General features: G+C 48.3%; 1 protein-coding gene across 1 annotated transcript in view; it reads right to left on the minus strand.

The window, feature by feature from the left end:
* Positions 1-3,617: 3,617 nt before the first annotated feature.
* grm7 (glutamate metabotropic receptor 7) overlaps positions 3,618-15,234 on the minus strand; it is a gene marked incomplete at both ends in the record, with an annotated part of 98,081 nt that continues 86,464 nt past the window's right edge. Inside the window, 2 exons of the mRNA XM_080546180.1 lie at positions 3,618-3,667; positions 11,354-11,600. Of these exons, the coding sequence (XP_080402306.1) occupies positions 3,618-3,667; positions 11,354-11,600 (297 nt within the window). The remainder of the gene's footprint in view (positions 3,668-11,353; positions 11,601-15,234) is intronic.

Genomic DNA, 15,234 nt, shown 5'->3' on the forward strand with positions numbered 1-15,234 from the left:
TCTTTGATTCGCTTGTTCTTATCTCGCGGCGTCTCACGATGCCCTAATTTTTTAATGTGATGATTTTTCTTGTTTCGTTAATTTTTGAATCCCCACCCGCAGCCATCCCTGGCCACCAACCCCCCCCCCCCCCCACACACACACACACCCCATCCCCCCCCGCCCAAGAAATGATCAAGGCACCCCGAGTCTAGTCGCTAAATTGCAATCAGCCAAATTGAGCTCATCACCATCCTGACATGCTCAGAGGGAGAGACAGCCCGGCCGGCAGACTGTAGGCTCTCTGCGAGAGCTTTAATTAGCACAACAACATCACAACACACCACCTCCCTGAGAGGAAATACCCTGCTGTTCGGAAAAACAACACAAAAGCAGACTCAGGACAATGAGACAAAGACACTTCCTGCGAACATCAGCAGTTCCTTCCAATCCTGAGAGGAGTTTCTAGACACTGTGTCCCTCTCGTCCAACGCTGTCTCCGCCTCGCTCCGCGCCTTCTCTCACTGGGAGAAGTGTTTCTGTCACCAGCTGACATGTGAGAGAGCTCCTCGCCGGCCCCTCTGCTGATGCTGCAACGCTGTCAGCAAGGTGTGGCCCTGGGTTCTAACGCGATGCCAATCAATGCCAGATTTGATGCCGTTTTATAATTCAGAACTTGGCTCTCAGAGAGAGAGAGAGAGAGAGAGAGAGAGAGAGAGAGAGAGAGAGAGAGAGAGAGAGAGAGAGAGAGAGAGAGAGAGAGAGCACTGGTCTGTCAGCAGTCAAGCTTTCTCTTCTTTTCCCTCTCTCTCTTTTTATGGCTCTCTGTCTATTTCTCTCTACTTATCTCTCTCTCTCTTTCAGTCCCCCATGGATAATGAAATAGGCATCGCACTATGTTCTAGTATTCAGTTGCCTTCCTTGTTGTTTTAAGCTTGTAGCATCTGCAGTAGATGACCGAGATTGTGGAGGACTGCTCCTCCATAGTTAACCTCTGAAGCAGCAATTACAGGAACCTCACCAATTACAGTAATGTTTGGGAGAGAAGGGCAGGGGATTAGTTTGAGGTAAACAAGTTGCTGAGGAAGCACATTGAGACACTCCAATGGAAGCTGGAGTCAATACATTCTCTTCATAGTAATAGCGAATATCTGAATCCATTGCTTATTAAAATGGCAGTCCTAATAAGCACACCGCAGCCCTCCGGGTGAGACCCCAGGCCATCCGCCGCACACGGATTTGTCTCTGAATAATTTGAGCAAAGGGTTTATAATACTGTTCACAGTTGAGGTAACAATCTGCCTGGCCGTAACAAGATGGTCTTCTATTGTGGTAAATATACCCTACATCAGTGGAGAAAAGCAAACTCTTGAATATTTTTGAATACATCTCCAGAACACAGCTATGATAATACCCCCTAGTCAAGGTCAGGTGTCGCTCTGAACGCTACATATCGCCTCTCGACTTTCCTTGTTCGATTCTTACGGCCGGGCCCTCAGCTGGAAGCGAGGACAGCACTGAATTAATAACACGGAACAAGTAAAAAATCTATGAGATGAGCAGCTTTAATCTCAGAGAGCAGAGAAGTTTCAGGGGCATGCTTTTCTCCGCCTATCTGAAACAATTTGACGCTCCTCGGTATGGATAGCCTTTAACCATGGACCTGGCACGGCGCCAGAGAGAGGGCAGAGGGAAGGACAGAACCGAGCTACACTCATTCCGCAGTTTCCTGGACCTTCTCCTATTCATTCTCATATAGAGATACAGTGCCTAACTTATCTCAATGTACTACCTAACGATTTTCTGGGGGGGAGAAGACGATAAATGGACTGAAAGCTAGCAAGCAAGTTAAAAAGGATAAATAGCCGACAACCGTTCTTCCCTCTTCCCTTCCTAAACTCAGTTTTACTCCGTCGAGGTTGTTTTACAGTCAAACCTTCTCACCACTCCACCCAGGTGGTGCTCCGTCGAGATGTGTGTGTGTGTGTGTGTGGGTGGGAAGATGCTTATCACGGCCAATAAACAACACGATCCCACTCTCTGCTCAGGGAATATTAAAAAAAATAACCAAATGTTTTTATTTCATGTTGATACATTCTTGGACAACAACACAGAAGAGTTGCATGAGTGGCCAAACGGAAAATCTTCTCGCACAACATTGAAGCAGCAACATGGATATACTCAATACAAACAGTAGAAAACATACATGCTTTTAGATTTTATTTTTTTGAGACTGTTTTGTTTTTAAATATATATTCATCTTTTGTTTTCTTCTTCACACTTTTACCATAGTTGCGGGGGCAATAAGAAAGATTCCAAGACAAATTAAAGCCATATTCTGCCAAGTTAGTGAATGTCAAATTGAGAAATTAATATTGTAAAAAGTAAAAACAGAAGGGATCATAAGGGAATAAGTCATTCAGAGCAGACAGGTGGGTCAACGGTGTTGTGTAATTCTCAGAATTTCAGTTTTGAACATTAAACATGCATGCATTGACAACTTGTACATGGACACCTTGTTACTGTATATCTGGTCACCGATCGATCGTTGGAGTTAACATCCAATAACTCTGGAATCTGAAGCTTTTTATTTTATTCATTGAAAACAGTCAATGGTCAACATCCCCAAACCAAAAATATACTGTATGCGGAACACGCACGCACGCACGCACGCACGCACGCACGCACGCACGCACGCACGCACGCACACACACACACACACACACACACACACACACACACACACACACACACGCACACACACACACACACACACTGAGGAATAATACTTTTAAAAAGATCCAGAGGCCTCACAACACTGTTTTGACATCTCAGAGAAGAATATGGCTTTAATGTAAATGTGCATCCAAGAAGCAAGAAAAAAAAATCCAAATACAAAATATAGAGATCTTAAAAAATCAACAACCAAAGGTAACAGACAGGGCAGAAGAGGAACCACACAACTTTGTCAACAGGAATTTTGGAAAACTTGCAATTTTGGAAGTACATTGAAAGACAGGAAAGCAGCCCCGTGGTAGGTAGTCTGTAGGTAGGTACAGTACTGTAGGACGTCCCCTGCTACAACACACCTGGAGAGAGACACACTGGGAGGAGAGGGGACTGTTTGACCCCTGTGACATCATCAGAGGACAACATGGTGACATCATCAGAGGACAACATGGCCGTCCTGGTGGCGATCCAGGGAACCCTGGGCACAGGGGCGTTTACATTAACCTGCGGGGGGCCGATGAAGCAAATAATCGGCTTCATTTTTTCTCTCTCGTCATTTTGCCCCAAAAAACCTAATTATTTATCTTTTTCATACTTCCCCAGAATAGTCCCCCGGTCTTCGTTTTTCTGGACAGCTTAATTCTTTTTTATGTTTTTTTTTTTTTTAACTTTTCAGTCTCTCTCTTTTTTTTGGTCTTTTTTCCCGTCAGTGTGTGAAAACATCGGCGAGAGTTCCGGTGTGTTATGGAAAGTTCTGGAGCCCCGGCCCAGTCTAGTTCCCGAAGGGGTAAGTCGATGGACAGCAGGGCTCAGGGACATTATCAGCCTTTTTTTCGTACCTTTTTTTGCCAAAGGGGCAGAAGATGCGTCTCCGTTGACTCCTCGTTCCTCTCTGTGATGGAGACCGTCTAGATCACAAGGTTATTGTAACTCACATACTTCTTCTTTGCTGCCGGACCTGAAGGAGAGAAATGGTCAAAGATTAAAGACTTTTAAGCGCAGCTGTCTTTTCTGTTCCACTGTTGGGGGAGAGTGGAGCTGGTTGTGAAGTAGGTCAGTTATAACAAATATAGTACTTAGCGAGAATAAATATGTTTATTTTGGATGAATGTTTTCTCAGAGACATCATTTAAATGGAGCATAACACAACATCATCATTCTGTACACTGCTATCACGTACGCCACTGTGTACCTCAGTCTAGCACATTTCACTAAACATTATTGACTAAAACACATCCGTTTGCGTCCAATTACAATTTCGATCTCCAAACATTGAACATAGGGAATAGAATACATATGTATTCCACAATATCCACATCTGAGTTTTAATTTGCGTGACTCTCAGAGAGAGAGAGAGAGAGAGAGAGACACAGAGGCCTGAGAGTGCGACCTCTGTTTAAAGAGCGCTGGCAGCCCTGGCGTGGGTCCGACCACAGCAGTAACGTTCCCTCAGATCTAATGAATAGTCAGGAAAGCCATTATCTCCCTCACTGACCTGAAGCTCCACATCTTTAATGTAACGTATGAAAGCTGGACCATAAACGTCTTAATGGGCCACGCCCCTCTGGTTACACCCGCGGGGGGGGGGGGGGAGGCGATGGGGTAGGGAGGGGAGGGGAGGGGAGGTGTGGGGGGAGGGGGGAAGGGATAAGATGGGGGAGGCGGGGGAGAAGGTAATAGAAAAGGTGTTTCTCTATTGTTGATAACCCCCTATAGATGTTGTATGGATGCTTACACACTGTCAACACATGGTCACCTGTAGTTCATCATTGTTGATGGTCTTTCTTCTCATTGCCATGATTCAGGTGTCAGGGTTAGCAATACATTGTTGCTAGATTAATAGGTATCAACCATCTGATGTGAAACATCCAAGCCCACCCCCTCATACCCCACCCTCCCCCCACCCCGCCTCCCCTGCATGACCATCACACGACAGGCTGATTTAACCTGGAACAGCACCATCATCCATCACGAGAGAGAGAGAGAGAGAGAGAGAGAGAGACAGGGAGGGAGAGGGAGTGAGAGGGAGGGAGAGAGAGAGAGAGACAGAGGGGAGGGGGAGAGGGAGAGAGAGAGAGAGAGACAGAGGGGAGTGGGAGAGGGAGAGAGACAGTGAGTGAGAGGGAGGGAAAGAGAGAGAGTGAGAGAGAGACGGAGGAGAGTGGGAGAGGGAGAGAGAGAGAGAGAGAGACAGGGAGGGAGAGGGAGTGAGAGGGAGGGAAAGAGAGAGAGAGTGAGAGAGAGAGAGACGGAGGAGAGGGGGAGAGGGAGAGAGAAATAACAGAGCACGCCATATCATGCATATTATATGCTGGCGGTGTCACTGGCCCACCTGAATCTGTTGCCATAGCGATTCCAGTCAACACAGTGGATTAACACACAGCTGCCATCGCCATGGTTCTAATCATGCTAATGTGTGACTGCATAATGTTTGTTTGTTGTGTTTTATTGAAAAAGACCTGAACTATAATTCATACTGTATACATGCATAAGCACATACCTATAGTATATATATAGTATCGTATACATAAACACTATATGCAAAGTAGTGAATTATGTTTATTGTTGGGATTTCATGTTTAAATTACATTTGCATGTAAATGTAATGTACCTTACTGCCAAGACAATGAAATGTCAAACGCCCTCGAATGGCGATTGTCAAAAGCTGGAATTACACATTATGAATTATAGAATGATACATCATCCTAAACGTTATTAGAGTGTGCAGGAATGATGATGAGTGATCTAACGTCTCATCTAATCACTCCGGGAGCCCCTGAGCGTTCATACATAATGGATCCGTCCATCAGAACCGGACTGACGCAAACCGACACGGGCCTGGGTCAGGAATGTGACGTCTCATGAACGTCAGGGGAAGCAGGTAATCAGATACCGAGATTCCTCATTCCGTTCCGTGTATTCCAACGAGCCCGCTCTTCGATCTCTACCTCCGCCGGGCCTCTCCCAAACTCCTCAATCTACTGAACCGCTGATTTGGTGCTTAGACTATAAATTAACCGACTTAAATGCTGGGAGTGCTCAGAACAGCAATTTGGTCCCCAAACCATTTTGGGGCATTCTAATCAAGGTAAACAACTCAACTCCCCCTGAATACTCTCAGTGTGTGAGTCATCCTCGCAGTCTTTTGGTAGGAGGGGGGGGGGCTGAAAGATGGAGGGAGAAGAGAGGAGAGAGAGCTGCTGCAGAGGGATGCAGATGGCTCAGTAGTCTATAGGGAGACATGACAGAGAGGAGAGGACAGGGAGGGAGGGAGGGAGGCGAGGAGGAGAAGGGGGAGAAGAGAGTTGAACAGAGGGGAGGGGAGGAGAAGAGAGGAGAGGAGAGGAGAGGAGAGGAGAGGAGAGGAGAGGAGAGGGGAGGAGAGGAGAGGAGAGGAGAGGAGAGGAGAGGAGAGGAGAGGAGAGGAGAGGAGAGGAGAGGAGAGATGAACAGAGGGGAGGGGAGGAGAGGGGAGGGGAGGTGTCTGTGTGCTGTGCTGCATGGCCCTGTCTTGTGTAGCGTGAACAGAGAGGACTGGGATTCAGTGCAGAACAGAGAGGCTGTCTGTGTACAACACAGTGGAGGCTAGTGGAGGCTGAGAGGCCGTCTGTGTAGAACAGTGGAGGCTAGTGGAGGTTGAGAGGCCGTCTGTGTAGAACAGGGGAGGCCAGTGGAGGCTGAGAGGCCGTCTGTGTAGAACAGTGGAGGCTAGTGGAGGTTGAGAGGCCGTCTGTGTAGAACAGGGGAGGCCAGTGGAGGCTGAGAGGCCGTCTGTGTAGAACAGGGGAGGCTAGTGGAGGTTGAGAGGCCGTCTGTGTAGAACAGGGGAGGCCAGTGGAGGCTGAGAGGCCGTCTGTGTAGAACAGGGGAGGCTAGTGGAGTTTGAGAGGCCGTCTGTGTAGAACAGGGGAGGCCAGTGGAGGCTGAGAGGCCGTCTGTGTAGAACAGGGGAGGCTAGTGGAGGTTGAGAGGCCGTCTAGGTAGAACAGGGGAGGCTAGTGGAGGTTGAGAGGCCGTCTGTGTAGAACAGGGCAGGCTAGTGGAGGTTGAGAGGCCGTCTGTGTAGAACAGGGGAGGCCAGTGGAGGCTGAGAGGCCATCTGTGTAGAACAGGGGAGGCTAGTGGAGGCTGAGAGGCCGTCTGTGTAGAACAGGGGAGGCCAGTGGAGGCTGAGAGGCCGTCTGTGTAGAACAGGGGAGGCTAGTGGAGGTTGAGAGGCCGTCTAGGTAGAACAGGGGAGGCTAGTGGAGGTTGAGAGGCCGTCTGTGTAGAACAGGGCAGGCTAGTGGAGGTTGAGAGGCCGTCTGTGTAGAACAGTGGAGGCTAGTGGAGGTTGAGAGGCCGTCTGTGTAGAACAGGGGAGGCTTGTGGAGGTTGAGAGGCCGTCTATGTACAACAGGGGAGGCTAGTGGAGGTTGAGAGGCCGTCTATGTACAACACTGGGGAGGCTGGTGGAAGTGGAAGCAGAGAGGCTGTCTACTGTAGAACAGTAGACGCTGGTGGAGGCTTAGAGGCTGTCGACTTTAGAACAGGGGAGGCTGGTGGAGGTAGAAATCGGATGCATGGGACGGAATGAAGAATGATACCTAATTCGGTGGACAGGTCATTGTAATTAGGAATGAGCCTGTTCTCTGATTTCTACCTCCGCCAGCCAGGCCTGGTACAGAAGCGTGTTAGCGGTGATTGGCTCTGGAGATTTATCTCCCTGAACCAATGGGGTGAAGGGGGAGGGGTCAAGGAGGTCTGCATTGTGCTGTAGATACTATTGATTAGATGAAGAGTGCATGTGGCGTTAGAACATCCATTAAGAAATGATGGACTGTGTTATGAATTTAGAACGCATATCAACGAAGTGGACAAGGTCAGCAGATGCACGAAAACATATTTCATATTTCTGTCACATTTCTATGCATGGGAAAACTTGTGTGAGTGACATGAGACCGATGACTTATTGCCTCCTATTCATCACCGTCATTACATCTCGTCCCAGGTTTAGAGAATACATCAGAGATTAGGAACTATTCCCTTTTCCCGTTTCCCATATAGTCAACAAGGGTGAGCGGGTGGTTTGCAGAAATGTTATGAACAAATTTCTCCCTGTGAAAAAGATGTATGTACTGTATATTTGTATTGTAAAGTAATTAAGTTAGTTGTGGATTGGTAACAAAAGCCTGCTCATCCTTTAGATCCACCGGACCAGGCTTAGAAAAACCTCTGTTTTTAAGGGTCAATTCACCCCAAACATAAATCTAGAACATTGTATCCAAAACCATGGAGGGAGGTAGGACACCTTGTCTAGAACAGCGTACCTAATCACCTCTCTCCAGGTCACTTCAATAGACGAGAGTCAATAGAGTCTTATCACCCTCTCCATTTTCCTCAGGTTATGAGGGGGGATTCTAAAGGTGGTCATGAATAGCTAGTGGAAGATTCATTAGCATTGCAAACACGTCCTCCATCCCAACCTCGGAAACGGAACAAGGTCATCATAAAAAAAAAGAAGGAAAAAAAAAAGATAGAAGATTAATTTGGGTCTTACCTGTGATAAATTATGAAAATTAGCCTGTTGGAGAAAAAAAACAAAAAAACATGACATAACGTGAGTTATCTCTCTCAGCCTATCGGTGAAAGGCAGAGAGAGCCTTGTCATGTGACCACACAGAGGTGTCATCTCAATGTCACGTTCATTTTCGGGAAGCAAGCTGGCGCAGGCAAGAAGGAGGAGGAGCCTCTGGGCGAAGGCAGTGCGTTAGTCATGTGACCAGTCAAATCAGACGTGGGTCTGGGGACAGCCAGCCGTTTACACGCGAACATGACAAAACATGTAGTTTTGAAGCTTGGCATACTGTACATGTCCTCTGAATGCAGCGGTGTGAGTGTGGAGCGGCCTCTGTGTTCTCCCGGTCTGCATCGACACCAGGGGAGGCTGGCGGAGGTAGAAATCGGAGGACCGGGCCTTATGAAACGCCACGGAAACGGAATGAGGAACGGTATCGAACACGTTACAGCGTTACCTACTTGAAGTGTTTGATTGAATACCGTTCCTCATTACGTTCGTTCTGTGCGTTACGATGAGCCCCGGCCTCCGATTCCTACCTCCGCCAGCCTCCCCTGCTGCTCCACACCCACGGGTTAGGGGACTAAAGGGCTCTGCACACAGCGTGCGATTTCTGTTGCGCGTCAACATTCCATTTTGAAGTTTGAATGGAAGTCTATGAGAACATCGCATTTCAACACACACGGCCCCGATTTTAATCGCACGGCGAAAATTCGATTCCATTCATTTTGAATGGGACAAAGCACACGGCGTGCGAGTTTTGTCGCACTGTCAAATTTGTGCTTTTTCCCATTCAAAATGAATGGAATCGAATTTTCGCCGTGCGATTAAAATCGGGGCCGTGTGTGTTGAAATGCGATGTTCTCATAGACTTCCATTCAAACTTCAAAATGGAATGTTGAACGCTGTGTGCAGAGTGCAGAGCCCTTAAGTGTTCATGCGTCAACAAGCAAGAGGCCAAGACAACAGCAGCAGCAGCAGCCAGATCAGAAATCAGTCCATGCTGATTTCTGTATCGGAGGGTGGGGGGGTAGCCAGGACATTGAGTCTGATCAGGCTAACCATTATATCATGTTTACATTTTAGACATTTAGCAGACACCTTTATCCAAAGCGACTTACAACAAATACACTTGTTTAAGAAAGCGAATCACCTATCCATCAGTCATCATAAGAAAAACTAATCTATGCTAGGACCAGCATACTTAAAAACAAATATATATTTATATACAGTAGAGAAACTGTGTGTACTATTGTTGGGCTACAGTCACTTTACACTGTTGGTCATCAGATCGTTGCGTTGTTCACATTCACCAGGTCGGGACCACGCGTGTGTAGACCAGCAGCCTAGCCTGACACTGGTGCTAATGGCTTTAGCTCAGCAAGCTAACACAGTCTCAAAACCCTCAATCGGGTCACATCGGCCCAGCAAGCGTGTTCTCACAGCACCCTGACAGCCTTAGCTCATCCAACACAGAGAATCAGAGAGACGCTCCTCTGTCATGGGGCCAAGCACAGGCTTGTTGGCAATTTGTGTCGACGGTAACAGGTGGGTGGAATAACGGTAATGGAGACATGTCCATGACAGTAAGCAGGTCAATACAACCATGTGTGCCGAAAAAAACGGCCTCGAAAAAACAACACTCAGATTTCAGACACATCCCAATAGCGTCACCCTCGCCTGTGCCCTCATTTGCGCTAAGACTGTCTTTTATATCGTTAAAACGTAGCCCACGGTGTTACTGTACACACAACCAAGCAGCCTTTCATGGTCTGTAAACGGAGAGTGTGTTTGATGTGTTGGAGGTGGTGTTGGAGGTTGTGTTTGTCCTAGTCTCTCATGCAGCCATGCGAGAGGGAAGACAACAGGCCAGAGGAATATACATGTTTTCAAATGTTGACTCTATGACCAGTATCGTCCATGTGTAGTAGTATCATCCATTTTGGGGAGGGGGGGGGGGGGGGGGGTGCAGCTCTTTGACACCACGACTCTCACCTGACACACTTCATTTAGCTAGTTGTTCTAAACAAGGTTTTAGCACAATAACATTTACTGTAAACTCAATGACTATGTGTGTACTATGTACTAATGACAGAGTGTATAACTGTGTTATTACAGGTATACGACCGATTCAGTGTTCCAAGCGTCGCCGAGCTCTGCGTTTTAAAACTTACTGCAGGAAACACATCTGAAAAGAAAGCTATACCGACTGGTATAAGCCGCCGCGTCTTTATATGTATAATACCTCATATATATGGATACATGTCGGTGTAACGGATAAACGGTCTAATCCTAAAACATAAATACCGGGCATGATTAGAGCAATTTCCATGATAAACAGAAGGTAAATAAACCACTAATGTGTTGAATAATTGCCGGGCAGATTTTGTCGCCCCACAGTGATGCTCCGTTTCAGTTGGAAACTGAGGCGAAAACAAACTGAGTCAGCCTGGCATGCTAATGTCTGTTTAAACAACACCCTGGTCAGTCCATGGAGCCCCCGTTTCCCTAACCAGGGGGAGGCTGACGGAGGTAGAAAACAGAGGACAGGGCTCATTGGAATGCGACACGTGTTTGATACCGTTCCTCGTTCCGTCCGACGCATTACAATGAGCCCCGTCCCCCGATGTCTACCTCCGTTAGATTTCCCTTGTTCTCTCTAATCAAACCCACTCCCTCTCAGTCGGGGGGTTAGGAGTTCATTTGCTGAAGTTCTTCCTCTTTGGTGGCTCTGCCGTCAAAGCTCCCCAGGAACAGACCAGGGTCACAGGATTTAAACTCTGCGTGTTGTCATTCAGCTCGTGGGGGCGGAGAAAGCAAACTCCGAAAGCTTTAAGATCATAGATACACAGAGAGTTTGGCAAACTACCACTTTTGAGACGAGGGGTTTCCACACTCGCTCGGATTCCGAGACGATCGCTTCCTCGTCAGAGCGCCCAAATTGGAGCCGTCACTGTCTCACGGAATGTTTTGGTTCATTGCGTCGTCGGATTCCGTCCCACTGTTTGCCAGAACCCCTGTTCTATCTATGTCTCTGCTGGGCTGTCTATGACACATTGGCGGAGTGAGTGGCGGTGCTCTACTTACTGTTTGGATCCATGTTTTCACAGAGCTCCGTCTTGGCCTCTCCGTTGGGCCGGTCGCTGGTCTTGTGGGAGAGGCGTGAGGACATGGTGGCGGCGGTGGCCACGGCCTTGAAGCTCCTCTTCCTCTTCTGGACGTTGAGCTCCGGGTGGAAGATGATGACGTAGACCTTGGGCATGTAGAGCATCCCCAGGGCCACCGAGGCGCTCAGGTTCATGGAGATGGTGAGGGTGGTGGTCTGGATGTACAGCTGGGGAGGATGGAGAGGGAGAGGGAGGGAGAGAGGGAGAGGTAAGTGTGAAGTTCAAGGGTAGGAGGAAGTAGTGGGAGTGGGTAGCTTGATGTTGAATACAAGTCACATATAGCTCTGGTGCAATGTGAATGTTTTATGTGCTGTGGCCTCTATGTAGGCTGTGTGTGTGCGTGTGCGTGTGTGTGTGTGTGTGTACAGCTGAGAACACAGGAAGAGTGTGTGTGTGTGTGTGTGTGCATGTGCTGGCTGTCATTTTGGTTTCATACGCTCTATATATAAAAGCACACTTTCAGAGTGTGATTTGCGCTGGGAGTCACAGGTTGAACCACACAGAGCGTATGTGGAGATGACAGCCTTCAGGCCGCACAACATCACAGTGTACAAAATCCTCCTGTGGCGAACACGAGAGACAGCACGAAGTCATCTCCAACTGTCACTTTAATTTTAACAATGTGCAAATCGGAGGGAAGTGACACGGAACACATTAAGACGGTCGGTGAGGACACCAGGGGTGAAGTGAGTCCTCGACTCTCCACTTAGCCCAGAGGCTATAAAAAAACAACATTCATAAACATTGACATACAGGACACATAGGGCCCTCCCTTTGCTCTCCAAACGGCCTCAATTCATCGCGGCATTGATTCCACAAGATGTTGGAAACATTCCTTGGAGAGCTCTGCTTCGTGATGACATGATTACATCTGTTCTCTTTACGGTTCATCTACAGTACGGAGCAGGTAGGAGGTAGGACACCAGGGGAGGCTGGTGGAGGTAGAACACCAGGGGAGGCTGGTGGAGGTAGAACACCAGGGGAGGCTGGTGGAGGTAGAACACCAGGGGAGGCTGGTGGAGGTAGAACACCAGGGGAGGCTGGTGGAGGTAGAACACCAGGGGAGGCTGGCAGAGGTAGAACACCAGGGGAGGCTGGTGGAGGTAGAACACCAGGGGAGGCTGGGGGAGGTAGAACACCAGGGGAGGCTGGTGGAGGTAGAACACCAGGGGAGGCTGGCAGAGGTAGAACACCAGGGGAGGCTGGTGGAGGTAGAACACCAGGGGAGGCTGGGGGAGGTAGAACACCAGGGGAGGCTGGTGGAGGTGGAACACCAGGGGAGGCTGGTGGAGGTAGAACACCAGGGGAGGCTGGTGGAGGTAGAACACCAGGGGAGGCTGGTGGAGGTAGAACACCAGGGGAGGCTGGTGGAGGTGGAACACCAGGGGAGGCTGGTGGAGGTAGAACACCAGGGGAGGCTAGTGGAGGTAGAAAACCAGGGGAGGTAGAAATCAGAGGACAGAGGCTCATTGGAATGCACAAAATTGAATGGTATCAAACATGCGTGCGTTACAATGAGCCCGTCCCCTGATTTCGACCTCCACCAGCCTCCCCTGATATAGTAATAGTAGTCGTTTATTTCAGTTACACGAAAAAACATATAAGTAAGTAACGCATTAAATTAAATGGAACATAAAAAAATAAAAAACTACCGAAAAGGTGCAGGCTGAATGAATGACAGGTGTCATTACAATCATCATATGTTTAAATATGAATACAGGCCCCCATATCTCAAATCAAGACAACAGACACCGCCATGTGCAACATCACGAGTACAAGTGGCTCATTCTGACAGATGAAAGCCCCAGAATGATAAGGAGAGATAAGATGGAACTGCAGATAGCTTGTGTTAGAAGTCGCCAGAATAATCTTTATTAATTGGATGTGATCTTATCACGGCGAGGATCTTTTTTAATCAGCTTTGCTCCACACTCTCGTGCTAACAGGAGACGCCTGGACCAGGTTCACTGCTATGGCCATCTAAGTGGTGCATTTCTGACATCCGAACACTTGACTCTGGGGGGGGGGGGGCAGTTTTCCATGTATCCACCACCGGGTGGACAGGGGAGGCTGGTGGAGGTAGACATCAGAGGATAGGGGAGGCTGGTGGAGGTAGACATCAGAGGACAGGGGAGGCCGGTGGAGGTAGACATCAGAGGACAGGGGAGGCCGGTGGAGGTAGACATCGGAGGACAGGGGAGGCTGGTGGAGGTAGACATCGGAGGACAGGGGAGGCTGGTGGAGGTAGACATCGGAGGACAGGGGAGGCTGGTGGAGGTAGACATCAGAGGACAGGGGAGGCTGGTGGAGGTAGACATCGGAGGACAGGGGAGGCCGGTGGAGGTAGACATCGGAGGACAGGGGAGGCCGGTGGAGGTAGACATCGGAGGACAGGGGAGGCCGGTGGAGGTAGACATCGGAGGACAGGCGCGTTGTAATGCGTTAAACGGAATAAGGAATGGTATCAAACACATGTGAGTATTTACAATGCGTCTGCCCTCCGATTTCTACCTCCACCAGCCTCCACCACTGGTATATGTTAAATACTCATGTTTGATATGCAGAACTTTATGGTCTCATAATTGCTCCAAGTGATTCAGGCGGTTGTCATTGTTTGGCCACAAGTAGCTTCCAGTCTAATGTTTTGTGGTCTAATGTTGCAAAAAGTATTTCATGTGTACTGATTAAAACATTTGGTGTTTAGTTTGTGTGTTGTCGGTGTCTTGGTGGTGGGGGGGAGGGGGGGACCAGACAAGGGCGTAAACAAAGTAAATTAATTAGAAATCCTGGGTTTGTAAACACCAACAAGACTCATTACGAGACTTGGAACGGGGACAAGCTGCTGCATAGTGAGGGAGGGAAGGAGGGAGGCGAGGGAGAACCAAACAGATAAGTTTCAAGTTTCAACAGTGGTGCAATTAATGAGTCATTAGGAGTCTCCCAGAATCGCGGTCGTGGTGAGTCTCACTGTGTAACGTGCTGTTTGTCTTGGGGAGCCTCGGTGAAAAGCAGATGGTTCTAGTTTGTCATCGTACACAGTCGACGTCAACTGAACAGACTTCCAATCCCCCCTGTGAGGCAGATACATAACCTACAGTTTACATACAACAACAATTACATAACGGAAAAAAAAAACACTGACAAAAAAACAAAACACTGAAAGCACAAAATGTTATCTAATTCGAGCGCTGCCTGCGTCGGTTCTCTCCCGTGAGCTGAATGATTGAACAGGGATGAACAGCGAACAGAGAGAGAGAGAGAGAGACAGAGAGAGAGAGAGAGAGAAAACGACAAAAATAAGTCAGAGAGAGAGCAACAGACAGACAGACAGAGAGAGAGAGAGAGAGAGAGAGAGAGAGAGAGAGAGAGAGAAAATGACAAAAAGAAGACAGAGAGAGAGAGAGTATGGGAAAAAGACAGAGAGAAAGACACAGAGAGAGCGTGAGCTCGAGCCGTGTAGACTACTAACCACGACTCCCCTGCATCTCTGATTGCAATGAGTTTGCAATGAGGAGGTGTGTGTCAGAGAGGGAACAGGTCTGCTGCAGGAGAACTCCGCCAGCTGACAGTCCTAGGAGAACAAGCTCAGAGGAGGACGATGTTTCCACTGACAGCAATACGTATCTTAGATGTTTCGTAACTGCTGGAAACACTCTGGAACAATCTGGAAGGGCGGGTGTCACGCCTGGTTGATTTGACGTGGAATGACCCGAGCGTTGTTTATAAATAGAGGTTTGTTAGCCATGTCGGTTTGGGTCAGGGAGTGTATTCATGATGTAGACACACATCTGGACCGTAACA

Source organism: Nansenia antarctica (assembly GCF_963989245.1).
Source record: "Nansenia antarctica genome assembly, chromosome: 15".
In the NCBI taxonomy this organism is placed as follows: Eukaryota; Metazoa; Chordata; class Actinopteri; order Argentiniformes; family Microstomatidae; genus Nansenia; species Nansenia antarctica.